We start from the raw sequence: 23,312 nt of genomic DNA, 5'->3' as shown, positions 1-23,312 counted from the left end.
AAATGTAAAATTGTCTCTCTTCTAATTTTTTCTTTAAAAAAACTGATAAATACATCATTTCGTATCTACATCTCTTACCAGCTGGCTAACTTTGAAGTCAGAATAAAAGGTTGGATCATTCCGTCATTATTGATTCTAATGTGGAAAGAGCAACAGAACGTCAAATGAGACGGATCAAACTCTTGGTGAACCTGCAACGGAGAAAAGATTTCGGGTATCTGACTCGAGTTAATGCATCAGCTGAAAGTGGCCCATGTCTCGGACAAAGGTTTTAAATTTTGGCTCGTTTTGGTAACTGAGTTCAACACCACTACGGATTGTATCCTTCTGGTCTGAGCTGAAACTTTGATGGGGACGGGCTCATTGGATGGTTCTGCTGCTGTGGATTCTCAGTCATCCAGAACACCATGGGTTCCTATAGCATCATATATTTCTTTCATATGTCAGATAGAAAGCAAGAATGCAGGTCTCCTGCTGCGTTTTATGCCAGAGCTTCAGACTGAGATCACTTTATGATCCGAAGGGATAGATTTGTACTCATTTTAATCCAAGCTTATACATCGCATGTGTCAAATCATGGCCTGCGGGCCAAATCTGGCCCTTTTTTAACATCTCATCTGGACCTCCAAAGAAGACATTTTAAATGTGAAAATTTTTATCACTTCTTGTTTTGCTTAAAAAATACAAATAAATACTTTAATTTAGTGCTGATCTCTCGTGGCAGCTGGCTATCTTTGAAGCCAGGAAAAATGTTGGGTTTATTTTGATGGAGCAACAGAGAACCTCAGATGAACCTGATCTTTTGTTGATGAATTTGCCAACAAGAAAAAATGTCTGGCGTTGAATGAAATTGGCCCGTGGCTTGGACTAAGTTTTTATTTTTGGTCCCCTTTTGTAATTGATTCCTCTGTTGTAGAAGCTATTTACGTTATTATTTAGGGATGCACGATATTGGATTTTTGGCCGATATGTTAAAACTTATTTGGCCAATAACCAATGTCGATACCGATATTTTATATACGTTCCTTTGTCAGAACATAGTCCTCTTATTTAGACTTATTTGCTACAACAACTGTGCAACAGCTGTAAGAGCCAATAATATTGTGCATCCCTATTATTATTATTATTGTGTATTATCATATTTATGTTCTCTCATGCAAGATCTTGCGAGGCAGGTAGCTCCCAGAGTTCGCGTAGTGACTGACTCTCAGCTACTACCACGACAAATTTTAATTCAGCATCTATAAAACTGACTGGGTTGTAGTCTTTTATGTGTTTTCAGAGGCTGATTAGTTGTGGTGGCCATCTTTGTTTGGGTCGACCCTAAATAATAATCAATTCTAGATGTACATCTGATTACATCCCAAATGTTTCATTAAAATCTGTGCAGCTGTTCATGAGATATTTTGCTAACAGACAAAGTATGTGTTGCGAATGACTTGGCTACTAGGATACACAATTTTAGCCATTTCTGTTTTTTGTTGTCGGTCAGCTGTGACGGCCATCTTGAAAGGGATTACTGATGACTACTCCAGAAGTTAATGGCAAAGTTTTTTAAAACTTGATATTGTGCAGTCGGTGCTCGAGAGTATGTGTTGGGGATGACTCAGCTATACCAAAGTTTAGCTTCATACCTGTAAAGTTGGCAGAATTTTAGCCACCTAGTGTATCTGGCGTTTAACACTTGCCAAATCTTTGTCAGTGGGTCATGTGGTGCGCTTCCATGTATGAGCCGTGGGTTTGAATCCATCCTTTGTTTGGGGGTGTTTTCTGAGGCATTAGGAATCACCCTCAGCTACTACCATGCCACTCTTATCCTCTGCTGATGCTGATTAGCTGTGACCGCCATCTTGAATGGGGGCAGATTCCAAAGGTTAGTCAGCTGTAAATCTACTGAACAGAAATATAAACAACACTTTTGTTCTTGCTTCCATTTTTCCTGAGCTGAACTCAAAGATCTCCCTCAACATGTGACATCCGTTGTTGTGCTGTGAGATAAAACTGCACATTTTAGTGTGGCCTTTTATTGTGGTCAGCCTAAAGCACATTGTGCGATTATCATGCAGTCTAATCAGCATCTTGATATGCCACACCTGTGAGGTGGATGGATTATCTTGGCAAAAGTGCTGACTAACACAGTTTACACTAATTTGTGAGCAATATTTGAGAGAAAAGGGCCTGTTGTGTACATAGAAAAAAAAACTTAGATCTTTGAGTTCAGCTAATGAAAAATAGGAGCAAAAACAAAAGTGTTGCGTAGGCTTGTTGCAATAAACAATACATCAATTAATCGCATGATAAATGAAAATTATCGACTTCATTTTCATTTATTGGCTTTATTGTTTCTTCGTGTCTCTCTCTTTCTACTGAAGACACTGGATGACAAAAGGCTCAACTCCGGTGCTCTTCACTGACCCCTCCCTTTCTCTTTTCTCTTTAAAATCTGTTTTAATCATCCAAAATTGCGTTTTTGCATCGTTAAAAGCAGCTAATCTGAGAAGCTAAAAGGCCGACCTCAGGGAAAAACCTCCGTCTTGTCGAAGCTCCAAAATTCAAGGTTGAAACCCGTGTCTTCATCTAAAAAGTTGTTTTTCTTTGCAAAAAGAACCTGAGAACTTGTTTACTGATTTTTTTTAATTAAAAGCTTTGTGTGAAAAATGCTATGTTAAAGAGCTTAAACCACACAGAGTGTCCGCCATTTTGAGAACCAAAGAGAGACAGCCCATGTCACATCAAGGGGCCTCCCTCCCATTTTTTGTAGACACTTTGCTCCTCCCTTACTATCCATCCTTCATTTCACACAGTCTTATACTGCCATCTGGTGGTCAAAAAAAGTACTACATGCAAAGCAAATTACAAATTATTGTCAAATTTCAAACAATATTATCGTTTATCGCAATAATTTCTGAGACAATCCCCAGCAAAATTTGTTATCGTGACAGGCCTAGTGTTGCGTTTATATTTGTGTTCAGTAAAAATCTTTTCCTTTAAGAGTTTCATTAATATACATCTAGTAATTCATTGGATATTTTGCTAACATTACAGATGCCTTTACTAATGGCCTATTCGCCGGCCTATAATAAAAAACAAACAAACAAAAAAAACAACTCAACCTGCTGGTTCAGCTTGCACCTGCCTGAGGGTTATTACTTGCTAAATGGCCTTTATCAGGCCATTTATTCACCTAGGGTTGTGGGGAGGGGTCATCAATCTGCTCTGCCTCACCTTATCTGCTGACTCAGGTTAAGTTTGTGACCAGCAGTGCAGTTTTTAGAAGGTGCAGATGGGAGAAAACCTCACTATGTTGGTTTGCATTGGTTCGACATGTCATAACAGACGGAGGGACCTTGGCTGCTGTCCTGGTTGGCTGCCTGTCACCGTGAAGTGCTTCCCAGCGTGAAAGCACTGATCCCACCTGTTCGGACAGGTGCACCGACTCACGCGGCTTCCTGTGTGACAATATTTGGACCCTAACGTCTTTTTTACCTCCTTCCCTTCCTTCCGCAACTATTTTCTGCTCCTGTTTTCACCCTTATGGTCTTTATCCACCTCAGTTCACCCTTTTGACTGCAAACAAACACAAACGCAGATCTGATCTCTCCTGGTGTCTTGCAGGTCCTGCTGTTTGAGTGTATGGTGGAGACGGAGAGCAGCGTCCAGCTCTACAGCCAGTACATGGAAGTGAACTCGGATTTCAAGAGCGCTCGAGAGCGCTACACGACGCTGACCGATGGGGTTTTCCTCAACGAGGTCATGAGGCTCATGTAAGATTAGCAAAGATTTTGTTCCTTTGTTGAGTTGCTGCCATGCGCAGGCTGCAGTCAAAGTGACCAAAGAGAGAGATAAATAGCTAATTTAATTACTTTTTCATTTATTTTGTAAAGCCATTTGACGGATATGTAAAAAAAATTCCACTTTTTAACGCAGAAATGAAACATGATTCCTAAACTGTGTTTGAGGAGAATGGAACGGATTCAGCGGTTAAACCTCTGGGCTAATTTCTGAGTGAAAACATTTAAAAGAATTAAGATGAGGACCTGACGATGGGTGAGAGATCAAATCCATTGTTTGATCTGCTTTACAAATCTATCGTACTAACCACACTGTAGATGCCCTGACTCACCGACACTTTATCCCCGAGGCTCAGTGGGACTAACCTGTATGAAGGTTGACTGAACAATGAGGCACCGCCTCTAAAACGGGACTCGCTGTTCAAGTCTCCCTAAAAACTTGCAACATCTGTGGCGTTGTGCTGTGTGATAAAGCTGCACATTTTAGAGTGGCCTTTTATTGTGGTCAGCCGCACACCTGTGCAATAATCATGCTGTCTAATCAGCATCTTTAAATGCCACACCTGCGTGGTGATGGATTATCTTGGCAAAGGAGAAGTGCTCACTAACACAGATTTACACAAATGTGTGAACAATATTCGTGAGAAAAAGGCCTTAAGTGTACGTAGAAAAAGTCTTAGATCTTTGAGTTCAGCTCATGAAAAATGGGAACAAAAACAAAAGTGTAGAGTTTATATTTTCATCCAGTATACCTCATCTATTTTGCATTACAGGATTATTTACTTGGTACTCCCTGGTTAATATTTACAAATTAAAGCTGCAGCTAGCTGTAACATGGCTGCCTGAAGCTCCTCTGGCAGGAATTAAATCATATATTTGATAAATAACAGAGATTTGGTCAGAATTCAACTCCAAACTGAGGCTGTTCACTGACCTATCTACAACAGGTAAGATATTAACCATATATGAGGATTGGGAACACTAAATAAACACATGGAGCTATTAATTAACGCTGGTACATTAGTTCCGATGCGGCACATCTTCACTTAAGACACACTGTATAATACCTCCCTAACAGAAGGCTCCCATGTGTATACGTGATGTTAGCGTGGTAAAGCGCTGAGCAGAGACGACGAACACGGTGGACCCTCCTTCCTCTGTGTCAGCACAGCCTCAGAGTTGAAAGCATGGCAGCAAAATCCTAATGATCTTCCCTCGCCTGAAACGTGACGTAACATTCATCACTCTGCCTTTCATAACCTCGTATTGTTCTGCAGTTTCTGAGGAAGGGATGGCATGAATGCTCAACCAACACATTTCTACTAAAACCCTGAAATGCAGGGGGTTGTCTGCACAGTGCGCCCGTCTCGTTAGTCATGAAGCTGAATTTCTTATCTTGTTCAAATTTCTGCAGGAGAAAACCTCTTTGTCTGTTATCGGGCAAGACAAGATCTTAGTGTTTGCGGAGCGTCTGATTAATTTGGGCTGACCTGAGTCGTTATTTCAGCAAATAATTGCTTGTGGATTCTCGCTGCCTGCTCGTCTCGAGCTCATTAAGATTTCATTCAGTCTGTTTAAATGAACTGTTGCGTAAGAGTTTCTCGTCTGGAGAGACGGGGGCGCTGGGCTGTTTGATCAAGCTGCAGTAGTCACACCACAGTTTCTGTTTTCTTTCTTTTTTCCTTCTGTGTCTGCGCAGAGACCCGAATCCCAAGGTGGAGCAGCTTTACGAGAGCGAGAGAGACGACCACATGCTGAGAGTTCAGAACTTCTCCATCTTAAATCGACATCTCAGGGCCTTTTATCAGGTAGGGGAGCGTCCCAAAGGGGAGGAGGGAGAGACGGAAGCATTAGATTGAATCTTCAGGAGGGAAATCATTGTAATTTGTTAAAACTCAACCAGGAACACGACTTTTCTCATGAGCTTTTACATGAGGTGAAAAAAATCTATGTAAAACAGAATGACTATGAGAATTAGCTATAATTTTTATTTGCACTTTATTATATTTACAATTTAATGGAAATACAAACGCATCTCCATGAGTCCATGCGAGTATTTCTTCTTATAAAAGAGAGCGTAATAATCATTTAGTCTAGAATGATTCTGAATAGGGCGTTAATCGCCAGCGTGGCAATCAGAAGACCCCATGCGATGTGAAAAATATTTGTCATTGGTAGTAAACCTCAAAAGGATTCAGCTTTATTCCCCAAAGTCTGACAGCGTTTAAAGTTTCACAGTCCTTCCTTTGGTTTTATAGCCAGCAGCGTCACGGTTCTGCTGCACCCTCAGCTCTAATCAACCCGAAGATCTGAAGTTTCTGCTTCAGGGTATTTTAGCTCCTTTATTTTACATACAAAACTCATTGTCAGTGTGCTGAAAGAAACTAAGGTTTGAAGGTTTTATTTTTTTATTTTTATTTTTTAGGTTTTTGTTTATAAATTGAAATGAAAATGTAAAAGTTTGAAAATAAATCTTAAAAAACCGAACACTGTCAGCTGCTGGACCGTCATCCAGCAGACTGAAGTTTGAGTTGTGTCGGGCTGTTGTTTTGTTTTTCCTCTTTAAGACAATTGTGTTTTGATTTGAATTTTATTAGAGGTTTCATTTTCAGTCGGGCTTGGGTTGGAGTTACAATAACCACGGTTTGACAGGATTACTTTAAATTTACCGTATTTTTCAGACTAAGGCGCACTTAAAATCCTTTTTAATTTTCTCAAAAATCAACAGTGAGCCTTCTAATCCAGTGCACCTTGTGTATTAATTCTGGATGTGCTTACTTAACTCAAACCGATCAATGTTGAGTTATTGTGAATGAGTTGAATAAAGTTTGACTTATCTGACCGTTTTGTTTTGCTTAATGCGCCTTATAGTCCGAAAAATACAGTAGACAGAATCTGTCACGTCTCCCCACCAAAATAAAGTGGTTATTAGACACATCATAATAATATTCAAAAAATGTATTTTTGCATAAAGTTAATGATGAAAAGATGTATAAAGATGATGCGAGGTCTTCTGTTAGCCTAGCTTAGCACAAAGATTGAAAACAAAACAGCCTGTGTAAAACATTAACTGTGTTCACATATAAAATAATGTACATTTGCTTTTATGTGTAGAGTTACTGATCAAGATTTATTCACGTTATGCTAAAGAGCTACTTTAAGCTACTTTAGCTTTAGCTACTTAGCTTAGCACAAAGGCTATTAAAGTGTTACAGGGTCACAGTTGGTCCAGAATTAGCTTTTTAAAGTCCAGATTTTAGTTTTAATCTAAAAATTAAATGTAATTTGTTAATTTATTTGCTCTAAATGTTTTTAAAAACATGTTTTATTTGTTCTTGCCAGACCCAAACAGCCCCCTAACCACCCAAACTTTTAGTTTAGTTGGTTTGAAAAGTGTATTTATCAGTTTCCATTGGTGAATATCTTTGAACTGTTTTAGTTGAAGTTTATATCTTAGTTAGGCTGCCTTCAGATCCAGGCCTCCCTTGCAAAAGAATTCTGTGATCTCAGTGGGATTTACCTGATTAAATAAAGGTTAATAAATAAATAAATGAATTTACAATAAAGCCTAAATGGATATAAAGTCAAATCAATGTTCTTTATTGTCATTCGCACCACATATGATGCATGTGGTGGAACGAAATTGTGTACACAGGGTCCCAGTTACATCCAACAAAAGAATAAATTGTAAAGAAAAACAGTAATAAAAATCTAAGATGAACTAAGAATACACTAAGCACTAATAGTACAAAAAATATGCTGAACAGCAGCAGCACGAACATGAGTCTGTGTGAGCAGATGTGGACGAAGGAACAGCAGCATGAAATAAATCAGCAGCATGAGATCAGCATGAGATCAGCACCATGGATAACAGCACATATTTGCTAATAGAAGTAATAGAACTAATAGAAGTAAGCTATTACACAGAGATTATACTTGCAACATTTTTTTTTTCAATATGACTGATGTAAACTCCAATCTCTATCTTGAACAGTCCCAGTCACGGTCCTGAACATTTTTTTTTAGCTGGAGTGATTACATTTCTTTGGATATGCTGAATGGTCTCAAAGTAAGCTGAAAAGTTGTGAAAAACACACAGAAATATTCTTTCAAACCAAAACTCCAGTGAGGGGTTGATGGAGGAACGGAGAAGAGTTTTCTTGCTTTTAAGGTGGCAAAAACAGGATCAAATGTAGCTCAACTATCCGTTATAGCACAGGAATATTTTACCTAAAGATGTGGCGTAAAGTTTGAAGTGTGTGTGGATGTGGGTGACAGAGCATTTGCACAAAAGAGAAAATCAAACGCATAGTTTCCACCCTCAGCAGGCATGTCTTTGCTTCTTATAAAACAAATGGGGGTGAGGGGAAAAGTGAAGTTGCAGGCTCATATTTTTAGGTTGTGTCTGTGGTTAAAGGCTAGAGCATAAAAGTCCTATCTCACTTGGTATTGTGTGTTTCACAACGCATGGTTGGTCCTGTGGCGGTTCAGGAAGTGACACAATTCTTTCTCCAGGGGATGATTCAACAGCCTCTGTTCTCAGCCCAGAGAGCGTTCCCATGTAGCAGTCAGGTGAACTGAACACGCTCCGTTAAGCTTGTCACACAACACAAGAACACGTGTCCAACAAGGGCTCACTTCCTATTTTGCAGTGAGCCTCCGACGCCCCTTGAAAGCTCAGAGCCTAAGACACTGGCCGCAAACGGGAAGCTCATTTCGGTCGTGCCAGAATTTCACCTGGTGCACTCGGAACTGGCTCCACCGTCGATCTGGACATTTAGTTTCACATTGATCACAGTTTTGCTTCTCACTGTCGCTGGGTTGGCTCCTGTGTTTGTTAGTTAGGCGTGCGAGAAACACAGGAAACGGTGTGAAGCAGGACAAGCCTTCATTTTCTCTGCTGTGACCTCAGCTTCTCCTGAACATCAGCTGAGCTAATTGTAGCTGTTTGGTGTGAAAGCAGAGCGCTTCAGCAGGATGCACTCATGTTTACTGTTTCAGTGTCACTTAGGAGCGCTGTGAGATGCAGCTTGGCTTCTCCTGTGCTGTTTATCTGGTTTGTTTATCCTGCGCCGTTGGATTTCTGCTCTTCAAATGACGTTCTTACTTTCCAACCTTCACTTAATGGGATTTTAAATGTTAATTTCACCTGAGTGTTAATTCGCGGAGCAATTGGAGCTCTGCTGTTGCTAAACTAACACATTGTTTAAGGTGACTGAGCATCCAATATACTCTTTCTACTAATCTGTTTCATTTAAGAGCGTCTCCGCTCCCATTAAAGGAAAACGGTGAACTTTAGAAGGGGAAAAATGGCAGCTTTTAATTTTTTCTTCCAGCTACAACCAGTAGACTTGAGTTAATTCAGAGCCACTACATGCAGCACTGAATGACACTGAAAGGTTTAGTTCAAGCTAGTTGTAAAAAAGAGTTTTTGTGTTATTGTTGTTATTATCGTTTGTTTTTTAACTAATATTGTATTGACATGAAGAAGGAAACCCTTAAAGTTTTATGTAAAAGTACTAATGCAATTAGATATCTTTAAAAGTACCATATTTCCCGCTGTACACGTTGCACCGCTGTATAAGTCACATAAGTCGCTTAAGTCCTAATATGTCTAATAAAGTGGGAAAAAAAACATAAATGCGTCGCTTCGCCATATACGTCGCATCTATTATGAGTCACCGTTGACAACCTGGAAATCTGGGCTCGTTTTGTGCCAAAGATTGATTGGCTGCCAAATTGCAGCCGCGGGAGCGTGCATGAGAGGACTTTAACATGAATTTAACAAGATTAACTCTTAAAAACAATTTGTTTGCTCAAAATTATAGCAAAGATGTGTCTCAGTGTAACTTTTGCTTAATAAATGCACTTTGACGGTCAAATCAGCTGCATTTCAAAAGCCGATTCGCGGCTGCGGGAGTGCGCAGAGGGACAACTCACTGTGCATTTCTTCAAAATTTAACAAGCTAACCATCTAAAACAATTATTTGTTTGCTCGACATCATAGCAAAGGTGTGTCTCAGTTGAACCGTTCCTTAAAAAATGCATTGTAATGATCAAATTAGCTGCATTTCGCCGGCCTGATGGAGTAAAATGAAGCTGATTTGACAATTGCTCCAGGCATGATCCCATAGCTGGACGAACGTGGCTTTGTATGGCAAGCCGATTGTGTCATTAATAGTCACTTTTACCTATTACATGACACAACGGCATGCCATACTACTCGAGCGCCATCTAGCGGCTGAAAATGGTAGTGGTCGATATTTTCAGACATAATGAATGAAAATGGTCATATCTCAGCCAAAAATTGTTTTATAACTATGGGGGAAAAAACATAAATAAGTCACTTCAGTGTATAAGTTGCAGGGCATGCAAATTATGCAAAAAACTGAGACTTATAGGCCGAAAAATACGGTAAATGTCTTACCTCAGAAAAACATAGTAAGAAAGTATTTGTCTGTCATATTATTAGCACCAGAGTGTGAGCAGCATGTTGGGTACAATTGTTTTATTTTGCTGAATCTGGACACTTAATATAAAGGTTTGTATAAAGATTATAATAATAATAATAATAATTTTATTTAAAAAGCGCCTTTCAGGACACCCAAGGACACTTTACAGTAAGATTAAGCAGAAAATGAACACAAGTTAGCTTTCCAGTTATTTACCTTGAATTTATCCACCCCTGAAGGTTGTTTGTCAGCAGTGTTTTTGTCTGCTCAACTCTTTTTACACCTTTTTATGAAGTTTGATGAAACGTGGTGAGAAGTATTTTTATGACGAGTGGCGGCACCTTTTCTCAACGTTTTGTGCTGCTTTTACTTGATGTATGGCTCTTTGTTACACTTCATACATAGAGAATTCATGGCAGCTCGTTATATAGCACGCATGACAATTTCCAGTTTGTTTTTTTAAGTTGAGGTGGTTCTTGCATCTGGCAAGGATGCCCCCTGGTCACCTCCATAGGTAGATGTTCTGGCCGTGTCCGACTGGGAGGAGACCTCGGGGAAGACCCAGGATATGGTTGGCCTGGGAAAATGTGGATGTGGAAAGAGATTTGGACCTCCCTGCTCAAGCTGCTGCCTCCACGACCCGACTCTGGAACAAGTGGGGGATAATGGAAAGATGGATTACAATTTTTAAAAAGCCCCCTTTTCTCTTAAAATAAAATTTTTAGTTGCGTCCTGATACAGAAACATGTATTGGTATTGAGACGCTACTTAAAAATATCACAGATTCTTGTATCCGTTTCAGGCCGAATACCAGCCTCAAATACTCTTACTCATTAAAACACTCTGATACTTTAGACCAGGGGTGGGCAATTGTTTTTTCCATGGGGCCACATGAGAAACAACAAATATTGTGGAGGGCTGGCACAAATGACTTTTTCATTCAACCTTTATTTAGACAGGTAAATCCCATTGAGCCTCGAGGACTCGTTTACAAGAGAGACCTGATTTCAACTTAACTCAATACTGCATAATAATAGTATTTCATTATTAAAAGCAGTACATAGCACTGTTTTAACAAGCTGGTAAGAGTATTTGTTATGATTAAGCAACGAAAAAGCGAGGTTTCCTTACAAAAAAAGTCATTTATTCAATTAAATTTCCCAGTACAATGGTAAACTGTTAACATTTTTACCATTTGTGATGTTATATTGATGATCATTTTCAGTCACATTCACCCCAAAACTCATTTTGAGTTTTATATACTGCTGGAAAAAGTTCTTAGCTTTGTAAATATATCACAATATTGTCTTTGTACTCCAAATATTATGAAACATCATATAATAGTGATCGTCACTGAACTGTGATTTCGAGTCCCGGTTCTTTACGTACCTACATTTGTAGTCTAAACATCTCATTTGGTGTTTTTCAGTTCTTTTTTCTTGTTTAGTGAGAGAAGTCTAGTTTCTGTTGGGCTTTAACGGAAATGTTAAAGTCAGGTTGAAGGTCTGAGGTGGAGATGTGAAGCAAAGCTGACATCATCAGTGAGAGAGGATCTATATCTGGATTTGGTTAACTTAATTTGTTTACTCATGTATTTTGTAATTCTCCTTACGGGGGCCGGTCAGAGACAACCAAAGGGCCGCATGTGGCCCTGGGGCCGTACAATGCCCAGGTCTGCTTTAGACCTTATTCTTGGTAACATCATTTCCTCCTCCACTTCTCAAGTAACTGTGGGCAAAACATGAAAAATGTCCATAGTTTTGAGTTATTTTAGGATAAACATGAGTGATGATAAGACAGCAGGCATAAAATTTTTTATCTAAAAGTAATTGTGTAGTATTTAAGTATTAACTCATTAACTTTTCTGCATTAGTACTCAGTATTGACAAGCACCCAGACTGAAGTACTTGTGCAAGGTCTGAAAAGAAAAAAAATTACCGTTAGGACAGCCCTAATCAAGACTTCATTTACGTAATAATGACGACACAGATTAATTATTTATTTATTATATGGGGAAAACTTTAATAACTTAATCTAAAAATATATTATATATTTATAATAAGTCAGTTTAAGACGAACGTATTTTTATCTTTTCGGGTGTATACTGCTCCACTTTGCATTGCTCTTGTTGATAAAATAACGTATCAAACTTGGTGAAGATTTTAATAAAACAAACTAAAATATGCAAAATATACCCATGTTTTTATATTAATGTAGGTTAATTCTTGAAGAAATGTTCTTTTACTGTAGATGTTGTCCTTTGTTGGGTAAAATGTACATTTTAAAAGTAGCATCCATCCATCCATCCATCCATCCATCCACTTTACCCGCTTATTCCTTTTCGGGTCGCGGGGGTCACGGGTGCCCATGTCCAGCTGTCACGAGAGGCGGGGGACACCTGGAAGGCAAATGTATTTTTATCTTTTTGAGAGTCATCCTCACCACATACTCTGTGACATGTTGTTATATTGCATGGGATTGTGCAGAATGTTATTTCTGAGATTTGACCAAAATTATGATGACTTTCTTAAAATAACATAAGACAAATAACACTTCAGTCCATCACAGGGACACATAGAGACAAACGAGACAAACAAACATTCAGTCTCTCACTCTCACCTAGGGACAATTTAGAGTTACAGTCAGTCTAACATGCATGCTTTTGGTATGTGGGAGGAAACTGGAGTACCTGGAGAAAACTCACGCATGCACGGAGAAAACATGCAAACTCCACCCAGAAAAGCCCCCGGCCGGGATTTAAACCGGGGTGACCTGCTCGCTGAGAGGCAACAGCTTTACCATCTGCACCACCGTGCTGTCTTTAGAAGTAGTAAAAGTGATCAAGTCGAGTGCAGAAACTTTACTGCATCCGTCTAAAATGTAAGACTAAAGCAACTGTTCAGATCTTTTAAAGTTGGGTCCTGTGGAAGGTTTATGAACAGCTAATATCTTACCTGTTGCAGGTAGCTTTTTGGTCGACCCTGGCACGGAGACATTAACTTTGATCGGAATGATGAGCTAACGGCTAGTCCGGAAGTGGTTTGCTGCCAACTTGTCTGTGTGAACGCTGTTTCATAAAACTTTACATTACCATCAACATCGCACGCCAGAGTTATTTACGTTTATTGTTTTTTCAGGTAGTGGCGGTAGCGGCTAGCTATAGCATGCAAAACTGACAGCAATGTAAAGGTTAATAAAATCACGAGCTGCTATAAAATGTTAAGATTGGAGTTGTTTTAAGATGACAGTGATCCTATCCTTGCTCAGATTAGCTGTTATCATTTTAATACTGTATACTTGTACTTGAATAACTTTCTGTTTCTGAGTACATGTACTTGCAGCTGACATGCCTCACTCAGCTGCCTCGGTCTTCACAGCACAGCCTAGATCATTTCAAAGCGCCTCATTTGTTGTTTTCTAGCTTACGCATCAAGTGGTGATGTTTAAATTATAGCACAGGGGAGATTTGAGCAAATACAACCTTTGAACTGTATCTTGGCTGTACTGCCAGACGGGGACATTAGCATGCCAACAACAACAACAAGCCTCTGCTATATAATTTTCAGTCTGTCTAATCTGCTGCAGGAGGCCATTTGGCATCAGCCGCCACGAGCTGCTTGATGACCAACTCAGAGCTATTATCTATTATCCTGCGGTGCCCCGAAGGAGCAGAAATGTAAGGTTGGCTGCACGACAGTTGTTAAAGGAACTCACTGCTTCTCTTGCTGTACAGTTTATAAATTACAACGAGCAGCGAAAAGGAAGCTGTATTTGTGACGTACCTCTGCATTCTGATTTTTCTTCTGATGGATGTGAGCAGACTTTCAGAGCAGTCGGGGAAAGAAGCTAGCCAACGTCGGAGTGTGGCCGTTGACGTATCTCTAATAATAATAATGATAATAATAATAATAATAACGGCTACTGTTTGTGTCTTTTGGGAGTTTAAGCTCAAATTAAGCCACATTAAGATCACCTTCTTGAGTTTTACTGCAGTAGATGGAGCTGCAGATCCACATGATGTGCACTTGTTCACTGCCAGAGGAGCCAGGTTTCTGGATGGGAATCGTCGGAGGCGTCTGCAGTCCAGCTTGATTCAGCGTCATTCGATGGAGCCAAGACATTTGTCCAAGAGCTTAAAGCACAAATTACAGCTCGCTGAAACACGCTGACCATGATGTTGTTTGGCCTTCTACCGGTGTTCAATTACGCCGCTCGCTCCAAATCTCATTTTAGACGCTTTCTAGAACAGAATCACTCGGGAAGCATCTAGAAGTAAGAGTTTATTCTGCAAACAATAATAGACTCACAGTTTGTTAACTTTAGTAAAAAAAATATTTTAGCTTTTTTTTAATAAAAAAAAAAAAAGACCTTTTTGAACGCTGTACTGACAAATTAAACTACTGGTACTACTCATTTAATAACTTTAAATTAAATTCAAAATGTCCTCCACAGCCAATTAGCTTCGGCGGACATAAAAATGGCTACAACTCAATCAGTTTTACAGGTATTGAGCTAAAATTTGATGTGGTAGTAGCTGAGAGTCATCCTCAACACATACCCTGTGACATCTTATTGTGCAGAATGTTAAGTTTTGACCAAAATGATGACTCTCTTTTTTTAATATAACATCCGAGTGTAAAACTCTTACATGGATTTTTCTTTCCTTATTGTTGTTTTTTTGTTTACTTTTTCACTAATCTTCTGTTGCACATGACCATGGCAACAGGTTGAAGAAAGGAGACCAGGGGAAAAACAATGAGAGATGTTGGCAAATTTAAAAATTCCAGCAGAGCCGGTACAGGAGCTGAGCGAAGCTACATCTTTTCAACGATCAACTGGGTTTAGCAAATACCAACTTTGTCTGTGTTAAAATACTTTGTGTCGTAAATTCAACAACATTTAATGGCAAATTGTGTTAACGTGACAGGCTGAGGTGACAAGGTGCCTACAAATTTAATTTAGAATTGTTTTTTGGTTAAACACAAATGTATGAGTTCAGGAGCCCTTTTTATAGGTCATAGCTAACCAACTTGACAAACAAATGCACAATTCATCCAGAAATGTTCAGGCACTGGATCAAATATAAGCAAAAAAGCAAAGTCCCCAAAACATAAATGATTTTCAGGTTTTCTGGAGGTCTATCCATCAAGATCTCTTTCAAAACGTGTAAGAAGGTCTGTCAGATGAATGGCTCAAGACTTTTGCACAATACAGTAAATAACCAGGTGAGATCTGAAGTTTTACAAGACACATTTACCATGTTTGGAGTGTAAAACATGCTATGAGTAAGCTGAGGAATGGACAAACAACGACAGTATTTTATAACTCTATTATTATTATTTTTATTATAGTAATATGCTTATCAAAAGTATTAGAGTATAGTCTCTGTCTGTACGTCTGTAAACTTTCTCCCATAACTTCTGATCCTCTCAAGATCATTTTACGAAACTTGAAACACACATGCATCATCACTAAAAGTGTAGCTTACGTTTTCATCACCCCAGCTCCAAGGTCAAGGTCACAAATCAAGGTCAAAGTTAAAACAAAATCTTTGTTTGCGCAGGCCATTGCTATATAACAGCTTGTCAACAAGCACATAATTTACTGTACGCAGTACCTTTTATAAAAAACATTTAAATAGTGTCACTGTTTGACCACGGCGTTTAAAGCCGGCTCTTTTATTTTCAGGTGGAGAGAAGACTTGCGCCGACACGAATAACGGCTGAGAAGAATAAAGTTTGACCATTTAATTTATTTTAAGGCAGGTAAAAGTTACAGATTTTCAGCGCTGAGGCTCCGTCCGACCCGCCACTACGAGGATCCTGGAAACGAAGCCCTGAATACAGAAGGCGTCCGTCCCTATATCCTCTAGGCTCCTCCCCTTAAACGGGACGGGAGCTCGGCCTTCCATGCATCAGTTTTTATTTACGTGTGCCAATAAGGCTTATTTGGTTCAATCTAAGCGTTTTTAGGTGTTTGTGTGCAACTGTTCTCGTGCGCATGCAGCAGATAAACAAAACCCTCTCCATATGGCAAATGGCTTCAGGCGGCTTCAGAAGTCTGACTTCCTGTTTTCTATTTAACACTTTAAGATTATTTTAGGACACACATCATCATCTGAGGACATGTGTAACAATGGATAAACACACACCCCTCACACACATCTGCGATGAGCTTCCATTTAAACCTTGTACTGATCAGGCTCTAAAGTGCAGCTTGTTGGCAGAAGTAAACCTTGGTTTGTTTTCTTTAATGATCCCTCGGCACGGATGACGCCTGTTGTGATCTTTGCGACTCGGTTAATGTCTCCACGTCACGGTCCCACTACCCACATTACCCACATGTTGCACCCACGGGGGCAACAACAGAAACTCTTCAGTGATTTTTATCGCAGGAATGGGAGTTCTAATCAGTTTAGTTTTTACAAAATTTAGCGAGTGTTGAAATGGCAGAGCATGAAATGTATTAAATCTCAACTGTATAAAACTTCCTCGACCTGAAAGAACACAACTCCCCCGAAACCTTTCATTGGGTACATCATCTTTGCTTACACCACAAATTACACCCGTCTGATGGAAACTTTTACTGTTTATATCCAGACACGCTGCCGACAGACAGGACGGACCAGATAATTATTTGTGCTGAACTCTTCACCTTCGTCTCTCTTCTAGGAAAACCTGCAACAGTTGATCCTCATGCCCCTCCCAAACGTCGCCATACTGGGGCAGGACCCCCTAACAGGTACGAGATAACAACTCGATCCCATCAGTGCCGAGAGAAACTCGTTACTTCACGCACGGAGTCCATATCTGGGCTATCTGTGAGGCACATTAAGGTGATAATGATGAGGAGGGTGGTGGAGGTGATGGGAGTGTGGGGGGCGGTGGATATGATGATGGTAATGATGATGATGATGACAGTTATTTCTGTCCTCAGAGGCAGCTGTGGAGGAGCTCAGGCGACTGTTGCTACTCTTACTGGGCTGTGCAGTGCAGGTGAACACACACACACACATACACACACTGATAATTACCCCATTTTTATTTAAGCTGGCAACAACCAAACCTTTTGTATTTCCCTTCCTCGTTAGTTAAATAAATTTCAAAGGCGGCATTTTTAGCAAAATTAAAACATTTCCACACTTGTTTGAACCTCTTTCTCTATAAACTAACACTTCCTGAAGAAATGCACATCATCCACCGCTTTGCTTGAAACAAAGACGTTTTAAATAAAGTCACTGCATCATCTGTTAGGGTTTAGACCTGGGGTGTCCAATCCTGGTCCCTGAGGGCCACTATCCTGCATGTTTTACTGGTTTCCCTGCTGCAGCACACCTGGTCCAATGGTTGAGTGTTCTGCAGAAGCTTATTAATCGCCCATCGAGTCAAACCAGGTGAGTTGGAGCCTAGAAGCCTTTATATACACAGGGTAGTGGCCCACCAGGACCGGACCTGGCCTAGCTTATGTAATGCGAACGAGTCTCAACTACAACCACATAAAATCATATTTTAATCTTTATATTTAACTGATTTGAAGCCATTTATGTGTTGGCTATTGCTAATTGGCTTTGGCGACCGTCTTGAATCATGTTGCCTCTAAAAGTTAAACACTTGTAGATGTACACTGATTGTTTACTTTTGGAGAGTTTCATTAAAATCCGTCCAGTGGTTCACAAGCGATTAACAGACAATTGCCCACATTTATGATAGCAGGTGATAATTAAACTGCAAAACAACCAAATCTTTTTCTCTTCTCATTAAACACATTTTAAATCTAGTGCTGTTCGAAAAATTCAAACATTTAAACATCCATCAAGGTTCAAGGTTTTTTATTGTCATTTGTGGTACATGAGGTGGAACGAAATTGTGTACTCAAGGTCCCAGTTACAACCAAAAATTGCAAAATTTAAAGTATAAAAAGAAACCGTATATAAGCATCCAATATATACACTAAGATATATGCTAAATGAATGCTAAACTATACGCTAAAAGATTTAAGATATACGCTAAACACTAATGTAAAATAATACGGTATATTAAACTGCAGTCAGAACGACAACCTCAGCTGGGGCAACACCACCAGCCTGATCAAGAAAGCTCATCAGAGACTCTACTTCCTCAGGCGGCTGAGAAGAGCTGGTCTGGGAAGCTCAGTCCTCACCTCCTTCTACAGGTGTGCAGTGGAGTGCATCCTGTGCTCCAGCATCAACATGTGGCATGGAGGCTGCACAGCTGCAGAGAGTGGTGAAGGCTGCACAGAAGACTGTTGGTGTCAGCCTCCCCACCATCACAGACATCTTCACCTCCAGATGCAGGAAGAGGGCCACCTGCATCATGAAGGACCCCACTCACCCAGCATACACACTTTTTGCCCCGCTCCCCTCAGGCAGGAGGTTGAGGAGCATTAAGTGTAGAACCACTAGAGTGAAGAACAGCTTCTACCCTGAGGATGTTAGACTCATGAATCTCTAACCAGGATTATCACTGTGGAAAAAAAAATAATATAACAGTAATTTCACTTGATTGTTATGTGCTGCTGACTATCCATGCTGCTGATTTATTTCATGTTGCTGTGTTCATTCATACTCCTCTGCTCACACAGACTCATGTTCGTGCTGCTGCTGTTCGGCGTATTGTTTTTGTACTACTAGTGCTTAGCGTATTCTTAGTTTAGCGTGTTTCTTAGTTCATATCTTAGATCTTATTATTGTTTTACTTTCACAATTTATACTTTTGTTGGATGTAACTGGGGCCTTGTGTACACAACTGACAACAACATTCTTGCATTATTCTTCACAAAGACAAAGCAGAAACAAATTTATAAATATATATCAAATGACTTATCACACTAACAAGTATTAACATGATTCTCTGTGGAACTGTATTTTCTTTAGCAGCAGCTTCAAGTCTTTTAGAAAATGGTTCATTTTTTATTGTTAGTTTTGCTCAATTTTTTTTAAAGTTTCACCTGCTCTCCTTGACAGATGTTAAAACTCAAGGATGTTATTTTTTTTTTTTTAGAGTTCCAGTTTTTATCACAAAACCAAACCTTTATTTCATGATATTCTGCAAACTTTAAAGAAGCCTTTTCTCCAGGTTTCTGCACATGTTTTAAAAATCTTACTGTTGTACAACATCTGACAAAAAACTGTGGTTAAATAGTTTTAATGACAGTCAGCAAGTTTTACTTCTCAACCTCTTCAAACAGTCTGACGTTTTTTTTAGTGAAGAAACGCTTCTTTTTATCCAGTATCCTTTAAAAGCTGAATAATGGATCTCGGGCAGCTGGCTGCCCTTCTGTAAGGTCGTCCCGTCTCCACAAAGGAGCTCAGATGATCAGTGACAAGTGGAAATGTCAGAGCGATAAGCTGCAAGTGTCTTCAGACTTTTTTTTACTTTTGACAGACTGTGTGTTTCGAGACGGTTTACACTCTGCAGAGGACTTTCTTTTACCTTTCTTACTTCAACGTGGATCCTGTGTCGCAGGTCTGCAGGCTCAGTTTTTTTCTCTGACATCCAGGATCAGCTCTCAGATCTGATTAACTCAGGAGTGTCTTTCAATTACGTCCAGACTTGAGTGGGCTTCAGTCAGAGTGTAGGACGCCCCACAGCTCACCAGCAATATCAAAGCAAAAGATCTGAACACTTAATCAGCAGGTTTCATTCTTTTTTTTTTAAAAATAAAACAACACTTTTTTGGGGTCAAGTTTAGTTGTTTTTATTTGTTCTGCATGTCTTTATATATTAAAAAACCTTTAATTTGCCTGACTGAGTTCAAAAGCAAAAATAAAATCTGATGTACTTCGTTGAGATTGAAGCAGATGCGTTGTTTCACACGGCTGATTTATAAACCTCTGCCCAAAAATCCTCAACTTGTTGAGCTGAGGTACTTTGATCAAAAAAACAAAACTAAAAACTCGTTAAAATTTTAATTAGTTTGCTTTAAAAAGAGACTGAATCACAAAATGTAAAAAAAAAAAAAAAAAATCAACATATCTTGCAGTTTATTTACAAATTATCCAAAAGTGCAGAAACTTTTTCATCCAATTATTTTAAATTTAGTAAAGAAACTTTTTCACTTTTGAAGGAATGCATGTCACCCACCACCTTCAAGGCTGGAGTTTTAAATTAAAGTCATCTTCTCTCCATACAAGAAGTTTTAGATGTACAAAGATGTTATTTTTTGCGTAATCACATGGGATATCACAAGATTTAGTTTATCTTGGTGCTTGAGATATGTGCTGGTAATGACTCTCAGCTACTACCACACCCGACATTAGCTCAATATCTACAAAACTGACTGCGCTAGAGACCGTTTTGTGTTGACAAGCTGGCGGCCATTTTGAAACGAGTTCACTCTGAAACTCAGTCTTTTGTATTCAATGTTTACTTTCTGAGAGTTCCATTAAAATCCCTCCACTCATGAGATATTTTGCTAACAGCAGTTAATGCCAAAGTTTTACTGAAAGATCTTGCACAACTGGCGCTCATGCTACGTGTCTGCAATCACTCTCAGCTACTACCTTATCTAATTTTAGCCCATTATCTGCAAAATTAACTCAGTCATTTTTAGGTTTGCTAAGGTAATAATGAGGAGAAAAGAGTCGAACCTACTGAAGCATCCGACTCTTCACTTCTCCATCGCTTCAGTCTGACGAGTGGAACGACAGCTTTCTGAAGTACCTTTTTGTTGATGATCGATCATCTCCGTTGGTTTACTTGTTAAGATCAGCAGCTGTTTCCTCATTAATGTCAGATTCTGGTGAACTTTATCGAAGCGTCTTTGAGAAGCAATTGTAACTGTGAACAAAGTTTCTAAATGACTAACACACAAACACCTGACTTCTTTTTGTTTGGTCCCTGCAGTGCGAGAACAAGGAGACGTTCATTCAGCAGATCCAGTCTCTGGACATCGAGACTCAGGCTGCCATCGCCAGCTGCATTCAGCAGGTAGAAGACGAATCAAATCAACCCCCGTCTCCCCGAAACGTAAAAGGATGGTACTCTGTCCTGGGGAGGGACTCTAAAGGAGGCGTTTGTTCCGAGATATGAAGTCTTTCTTCCACGTCTCCCTTTAGTCACAGAGGGCTAATCTATTATGGCTTCTTTTGCTGCTTCCTGTTAAGTGTGAAAATGAGCTACTTGTCATTCTGCTGGCGGTCCTGGAAGGACCTCTGGGTGCCCCCCGGTGATGGATCCACCACTCCTCATGTCCACCTCTCCACCTCTGTTGCATCATCATCTTCCCTTCATCTCTGTCATGCTCCATCATCTCTAAGGCATAAATGCCAAATTACACTTTTTTTATTTTCTTTTTAAGAACATCTCCCTCCCCCATGAATAATTGCCAGCATTACCAAAACAGCATGTAGCGCACCAGCGTGGCTGGATTTCTGAAGTTGCCCGCCAGCCTTTGTAATGCCAAATTCTTCAGCCTAATAAATCACAGGAGGTGAGAGGTGTGGATGGATGCAGCCCCCTGCTTCCTGTTCATATGGCGTCCGCCTGCGGACATTTCAAAGCCGTCAACATCATCATTAGTTTTGCATGCATTAGTCAGGCCTTTTTGGATAACTTTCCCTGACAGAATGTGGAACCCGACCCCCCCTCGATCATCACAGATGCTTGGTATTCACAGAACGCTCTCGCTGTCTGGGCTGTTTGCCCCCAGATCTGCCAGTTGTGTCAAACTTGCATCGATTTTGTCATAGAGAGCTGAGAAAACTGTCCTTGCTGCAGGTGACTCAGGACCGTCGCACGGTGCTGCCGCTTCAGTGGGAGGAGCTGGTGGAGGCTGAAAGCTCAGACTTGCAGCCGGTCTTCAGCTCCATGGCCAAACAGATCCAGAACCTGCTGGCACAGAGAGATGCACACCTGGAGGTATGGACGCTCAAAAATCACTGAATAATGACTTGTGTTCTGGCTGAGACCTGCAGGAGAATTCAGGCTTACATACTGAAATATAGCATGCAAATATAATTTAATACAGTTAAATTACAAAAATAACAAACCCAATTAGATTAGTAAAGATGGAACTTTTGGAGCCATCCCAATTCAAGATGGCAGCCACAGCTAATCAACCGTAGCCTACACAGAAATGGCTACAACCCAGTGAGTTTTACTAATACTGAGCTTGAATTTGGTGTGAAAATGTGAAATTAAACGCATTATTAAATTAATTTTAAGAGTTTTGTCTGCCTTCTTTCAGAGGATAGCGGAGCAGAAAGCTCAGGTTGAGTCCACGCTGGCACCCCTGGGCGGCCACGGTGACGAAGCCCCCCAGAGCTTGACGCTCCAGCTGGCAGACAGCAAGGCCAAACTCCGCCGCCTCAAACAACAACTGTGAGTGTGTGTTTGTGTAAAGCACAAACCCTGGAGAACCTCCAGGAAAGTTGTGATAAAGGTCATCGTTATTAATGTGCAAATTATGTCGCTCTTCTCAGCGCACAAAAACGAGTCGTTCCTCAGCAACGAATGTGTTGCTCCAATCTAATTCACTCAGTGTTTTAAATGCGTCCGAAAGGTCAAAGTTTAGGTAAAGGTCAAAAATGATCACTTCTGATTTTATTCTGTTTCTAGCACCTAATCTAATTTAATCCTACATTTATTAGCCAAGTAATCCATCCATTTTCTTTCCGTGTCGCGGGGAGTTGGCCTCTATCTTTCTGAGCAAGAGGCGGGGGGGGGGGGGGGGGGGGGGGGGGACCCCCCGGACTGGTTGCTAGTCCATCACTGGGACACAGAGACACACAAGCATTCACACTCTCACCCACACCTGGAGACAGTTTAGAGTTACCAATAAACCAAACCTGTATTTCTGGTCAGTGGGAGGAAATTAAAACACCAAGCCGTACCAGGTCTGACAAAATAAAAGTATCAGAAACACAAGTCGAGTTTTAACTGTTTGCGGAGCTGATGGTTGTGCATTTTTTAGGGAAGACAAAGGTGATCAGATTCTGGATTTCAAGCAGGAGGTTCAGACGATGGAAGATCAACTGAAGAAACTTCAAAAAGAGGTACACACAAATCATGGCGGGGTTAGTGCTTTGGGTTCTTGTTTGTTGCTTTAG

General features: G+C 40.1%; 1 protein-coding gene across 1 annotated transcript in view; it reads left to right on the top strand.

The window, feature by feature from the left end:
- The window catches only part of ccdc88b (coiled-coil domain containing 88B), a 61,316-nt gene that overhangs the window by 578 nt on the left and 37,426 nt on the right, over positions 1-23,312 (top strand). Inside the window, exons 2-9 of the mRNA XM_037675802.1 lie at positions 3,616-3,764; positions 5,491-5,599; positions 16,915-16,984; positions 17,180-17,238; positions 21,109-21,192; positions 21,982-22,122; positions 22,451-22,584; positions 23,177-23,258. Coding sequence (XP_037531730.1) covers positions 3,616-3,764; positions 5,491-5,599; positions 16,915-16,984; positions 17,180-17,238; positions 21,109-21,192; positions 21,982-22,122; positions 22,451-22,584; positions 23,177-23,258 — 828 coding nt within the window. The remainder of the gene's footprint in view (positions 1-3,615; positions 3,765-5,490; positions 5,600-16,914; positions 16,985-17,179; positions 17,239-21,108; positions 21,193-21,981; positions 22,123-22,450; positions 22,585-23,176; positions 23,259-23,312) is intronic.

The sequence above is a fragment of the Nematolebias whitei genome, chromosome 4 (genome assembly GCF_014905685.2).
Source record: "Nematolebias whitei isolate Nwh7 chromosome 4, NemWhi1, whole genome shotgun sequence".
Classification (NCBI taxonomy): Eukaryota; Metazoa; Chordata; class Actinopteri; order Cyprinodontiformes; family Rivulidae; genus Nematolebias; species Nematolebias whitei.
This window is presented reverse-complemented; position numbering and strand designations above follow the sequence as displayed.